The 6,000-nt window shown below is 32.9% G+C and overlaps 1 protein-coding gene across 1 annotated transcript in view; it reads left to right on the forward strand.

Moving 5' to 3' along the window:
- Nucleotides 1–5,781, forward strand: part of LOC149776356 (pituitary tumor-transforming gene 1 protein-interacting protein-like) — a 51,536-nt gene extending 45,755 nt beyond the window's left edge. The window contains exon 7 of the mRNA XM_089942891.1: nt 1,585–5,781. Coding sequence (XP_089799017.1) covers nt 1,585–1,625 — 41 coding nt within the window. The 3' untranslated portion in view covers nt 1,626–5,781. The remainder of the gene's footprint in view (nt 1–1,584) is intronic.
- Nucleotides 5,782–6,000: the final 219 nt, after the last annotated feature.

Consider the following 6,000-nt stretch of genomic DNA (forward strand, 5'->3'; position numbering starts at 1 on the left):
TCTGACTTGGATACCATGATTGCTGTCATGAAAATCTTGTCTCTACTTCCCCTTAATGGATGACATGGTGTTTTGACCAAAAGACTTCAAATAATATTTACTGTGTCCTAAATGTAAATCATGCCAATCTGAAATCAGATATGTCCACTGCAACAGCTGATTTGCTAAAGCGCTCTCCGTTACAGATCACTGCCATCTCACCTCTGTCTGCGTAGGTTTGAGTCTAGGATTCGGCTGACGTGGGTATGTGAGAAAGCTTGCCAGTAGCTTTCCATGGGTCGGTGGTTCTTCCCAGGGTTTTTCCGGGTTCTTCCTCTACCATTAATACTGGCCGCCATGCATAGCCTATCGTGTGCTGAAATATGGCGTTAAACCCAACAATAACAACAACAACAGCAACAGCTGATTTGAAATCTTGTTATCACTGAAGAATATCAGAGATGGTTTCAGCACTCAGCAGTTAAAATGATATGGTTTTATCTTGAATTTTTGGAAATTCTTTTCTCCCAGTAGAGCATCAGTCTCTTCAAGGAACTCTTGTTTCAGGTATATATATATATATATATATATATATATATATATATATATATATATATATATATATATATATATATATATATATATAATGTGGTTTACTTTGTCCAGATTATAATTTCAATATTACTGCACCTAATCATATCTCACAGACACTTTTTGTGATCTTGAACATGTCATGCACCAAAGATGGGTCATTGTGACCTACTTTCCATGATGTATAAAAAATTGTGTTAAAAATCATGTCTGCTTCTAATGAAAGGATCTCTCCATATATTGCCATCAATTTACATTGAGTACCCATCATGGGATGGAAACAGCAATGAGCTCCAAAATGGTTCAACAAGACATACTTTGTACCATTTATTTAAAAACCATTTGAGATTGAAATCCAAACTTTCATCAGTTAGTACAAAACTTGTATTGCAAGTATATTTAGTGAAGGTATATCACACAATAAAACTGTGTCACTGTGATCTGTTTTCTAGGATTTATAGAGCAACCAAACTTATTGATGTATCTTAGATTGAAAATATGTCATTCACTGCCAGACTGCTCCGGTGGCCTAGTGGTTAGAGCATCCACCTCGGATGCGGGAGGTCCTGGGTCGATCCCAGGCCGAGTCGTACCAAAGATTTAAAAAATGGTACTAACAGCTGCCTCACTAGGCGCTCAGCATTAAGAGGTTAGTTTTAGGACTGGTCGATCTGGTGTCAGGATAATGTTACTGGGTGGGACATCATGCTACATGTCTGCAGCATGATGCCCCGGTGCTAGACATCACTATAAACTGCCATATTGCAGACATTGTAGCGATATGACTGATTATTTTTTAAAAGCTATGTTAAAAATCCAATTCACATCACACACACATCATTCACTGCCAAGGGTTGATTTCACACTGCTAAAAATTATTGACAGAAGAAGAGGTTACCTTTAAGCCCTCTCTACTTTTGTTACTTGTAGTAGTAGTTGTAGTACTAGTAGTAGTAGTGATATTAGATGTAGTAGTATTAGTAAGGAAGCTGATGGTCTAATTTGTCTTTCCAGGCCTTGTCAAGGAGGATGTTCCATATGCCAAGTTCAAGTGAAATTCTGCAAAATTTTGCCATAATTAGATGAGTGGAATGACGTACCAGTGAGAAAAAAAATGTGGAATATTAAGAATGTATATAGCATTACCTATATTTTGCATATTTCACTAAGAAGAATTTTTCTTTACATATCATATTTTCTTTATTAACATTATTTTTTGGCTTGGAGGACTGCAGCCCACTCCTCCAACATTTGTGTTATGCTTTATTCACTTTTACCAAATGTATTTTATATCACTATACTCCATATAATAAGAACCGTATAACCGTAATACAATTTTAGAACATTTTATATGACAAGAGAGGCAACTCTAATTTGGAGAAATGATTAGACATTATAGTAATTATCTCCCTTGGATAATGTTCTTTTGGTAATATTGGTAACACTAGTAGAAAATATTGAAAGGAAGTCACAACATTAATTCCTTAAATACTGTTTGAAATGGTAAGACAAATTATCTAGTGAGATATAAAGAAAAGAAAGGTTTGAACAATATTAAAAACATTTGGAGCAATCTGTTTGCAATAGAATAAACAGTAGTAGTTCTGGAGTTGTATTCTTCCAGCAAATGATATGTAAAATAGTCTTGGTTCAAACCTCCAAGCCAACAGTGTTTTCAGTACTTTGATTGCTATTTTTTATGAAATTGCCTTACTAACAAAAAAGTACTGAATGTTAATTTGGATGTCTAATATTTTTGTTATAAACAGCATTAACAATTCCACCATGAAAAGTTGTAAGTTTTGCTTGAAGAGATAATTTCATGTGTTAATTGTGTAATGCAGTAAATACACACTAGTATCTTAAAAAGTATGAAGCCAAAATTATCTCCATTTATTTAGCATGTTGTGTTTTAAAGCCTCCAAAATGTTAATAAAGTTTAATTTAATTAACTCAAGAAGAATATAGTAAGCTTGATTTATATCTACCTGAATTAAATCATTATTTGTGTTTAAGAACTAATCTTTTTAAATGATAAATGCAATTATTAATTTTGTTTGATAAACTAGAGAAGAAACTATTAAAATGTCCAATTTATATCAGAAAGGTTTAATCTTTTGATCAGAAAAAATAGAAAATGGCCAATTTATATCAGAAAGGTTTAATCTTTCGATCAGAAAAAATAGAAAATGGCCAATTTATATCAGAAAGGTTTAATCTTTCGATCAGAAAAAATAAAAAATGGCCAATGCAGAACAAAGGGTGTAATCAGTGCAGTCGTTCATTCCTTGAATAGACAGGTGCTTCTTAAACATGTTGCTTTTCAGCATGGTTTTTAAATGCTTTGAAAGGAAACAAATTAATCAGACATTAAGGTATTTTGTACTCTAGAGAAATTGTACTTCTCCTGAACAGATGATTGGATTGACATGTGTTTGTTACATAAAGACTTATTACGATATGTAGTGTATCCTAAATGAAAATGGTGCCAATTTGACATCTGTGGTTTCCATGGTAACCAACTTGAAAATCTTGTTGCATCTGCTGTAGGGATGATCATATTGACATGCAGTTTTAAAGCTGTATTTTCATAAATGAAAACTTTGCCTATTAGATCCCCAAATATGATCACCATGGTGGTCAGCTTGAAAATCTTTTCTTGTGACATCGCCTAACAGATTGTTGTATTGACCAGAGGTTTTCACTTAAAGACTTCTTCTGAAATGTCATTGATATGGTTTTGTGCAACACTGAATCCATGAATTTGAAGAGTTGCTTTTGAAATTCCAATGACTTTCAAAAAGTTGGTTTTAACCTTAAAATTGCTTGAATTGAATTAAAATCTCCTTGAATATTTCCCCAAACTCCTTGAATTTACCTCCAAAAGTAAACAGTATTAAAGCTCAACAAAATTTATTACTTCTAAATGAAGAATTTTATTGTTTGTGCTTTCTCCAGAAGTAGTGTATAAATATATAGGTGGATTTTACCTTACAGGGGTAGGGAGCAACCCTTTGCACTAATTAGTTATGTTTTTCTTCTATTTTTACACCTACTTATGCATTGAATAAGGAACATACAGATTGAGTTCAAGTTTCATATGAAAAGGTACTCTGAAAACCTTTGGAAGTCCTTGAAAACTGATTGAAAAATCCTTAAGAACGACTCGAGGAGGTTGGAGTTGTTGAAGCTTGGTTGATCTTAAATGAAATTGATGCCAATCAGACCTCCAACATCTTGAAAATCTTATTACAGCTTCAGAGAAGATCATCATATAGGCCTGAATTTGTGACTTAAATACTTCTTACAGTATCTAGTAGGTCTAAATGAAAATGGTGCTGATGAGACATCCAGCATGACAGTGATAATTTCCATCTTGAATTCTTATCACTACTCCTTTTGGGAGCATGGTTGTTATCAACATGGGGTCTTCACTCCAACACTTCTGTGACCTTCCAAAATGTGAAATATCTCATTACAGTTACTTCTCCAGAACTGATGCCCTAAAGCCAATATAAATATAAGATAAATATGTTGCTATATTAAAATTATGCTCATCCAACTCCCAAAACGGCTGCCTTGATGACCATCCAGAATTTGAAAGTCTTCATGAAAATCCTAATGTGGCTACTCCTGGACAAATGGTCATTTTGAGATAGGTTTTTGCCAAATGGTCATTTATCAAAATCACTATTGCAATAGTACTATTTCTAAACAAAAAGGGAACTTACCTGACACTCAACCTGGTACCATAGTGGCCATATAAAAACGTTTTATTCTTGCACAAATGGTGCCATATACATGGGGAGTTTGCCTAAGCATTTACTGCACTATATAATCTAATTGGTTCTGAAGGAATGTGGTGTAGATCTGACCACCAGTATACAGTATCTGCATTTTTGCGAAGGTATTTGAACTGAACCTAATTGATCTTTCATTTTGTACTGTCAAGTTACAAGTTTAGTTACGTGAATTATATTAATGAATTTTGACCCGACATTGTACAGTAAATGCATATGGCTACTTAGCAATCGGACAATGTTTTTAAAGGCCATGGTGAAGACTTGGGTCTGATAGGTTTTGTGAATATGATAACACAGCGAAGTACGTATTGAATTTTTGAAATAAATGTGTGGTTTGTGGAGACATCTAATGAATACCTTAAATGTTATTAGGGTTTTGTTTGATTTTTTTTCTTCTGCTGAAAGATATTAAATATAGATTTACCAAACTTAGCATATTGGTATACCTTAGCATTGTCTGAGTCAAGGACTGTCATTTGATGATATCAGGTTGAAGTTCAAAGCACGACAAACAATTATACTGCACTTATAGGTCTTTAGTGAGTGTTTTAACTTGGACAGTTAAGAAAATATTTTTGTTACCAAACTTGGTATGTTCAAATTTCTCAGGAATATGAGACGGTATGAATAAAAAATCTAGAAGTGTCTTGCCAGGGATTCCTGGAAATTTTTTTAGCCAGTGGAGCAGTATTTCCATTGAAAGACTTCTTATTAGCTGGTTTTGTTCAGATCATAAATTATTTTTAAAAATTCATTGTCATAATTAAAATATTAATCTGTACATGGATGTGAAGATCATTACCAATTTTGTTCAAAAATATTGTCATTAAATTATTTATTTTTTCTTTGCTACAAAATTAATTTACACCTAGATTGCACCCCTTTTACTGTATCATGCTGAAAAATGTGTGGAAGTCATTATAAATATTGTTGATGAATGGTAAACCCAAAATATTTCAATATCTGTTCTTGTATAAATTTTTTAAAATGTCATTTTTGGACTGTTCAAATACTTGACAAAATTTGTATGTGGCATTAATGTAAGCGTGCATGAATGAAAGCACAGGAGATATGTTCTTTAATAATTATTTGATATTTTTGGGGATGCTTTTAGATTAAAGAAATTTGGAAATAATTTGTATCCAACTTTTCCACACACACACAGTATATATAAGCTGTGCACTTACAAGAAACTATTACTGTATATTGGAAAGCCATAAGTGTATCTTGAAAAGTGAAAAATAGGTCACAAGTTAATTTTTTTGTTTCCCTTTTGTTTTGTTTTGATGTGTAGCAAACAGTATTTCAATCACTTAGATGTATTTGTACATTTTTACACCTCTTTTTATGTCCCTACAAAAGTGCCTGTTTAGTAATAATTCTACTAAATAAAAGTTTTATCACTTGACATAGTCTGTCTGATCTTTTCTGTCCCAGTTGCTGTTAAATTAAATCAATAGATGGGCATCTTTCTAACATTGCAGTCCGTTTTCTTTTAGGTTCTCCCAAGTATTTTTATATTTGGTTACAGACCTGCCAACCCTGATAAGTCCATCTTAGTAAGGCAGTTGATTATTTTCCGTAAGTTTGATGTGTAACAAATCACCATAAACTGTTATTGTAAAGT

Source organism: Sinohyriopsis cumingii, chromosome 18 (genome assembly GCF_028554795.1).
Source record: "Sinohyriopsis cumingii isolate HCF-2022 chromosome 18, ASM2855479v2, whole genome shotgun sequence".
Lineage (NCBI taxonomy): Eukaryota > Metazoa > Mollusca > Bivalvia > Unionida > Unionidae > Sinohyriopsis > Sinohyriopsis cumingii.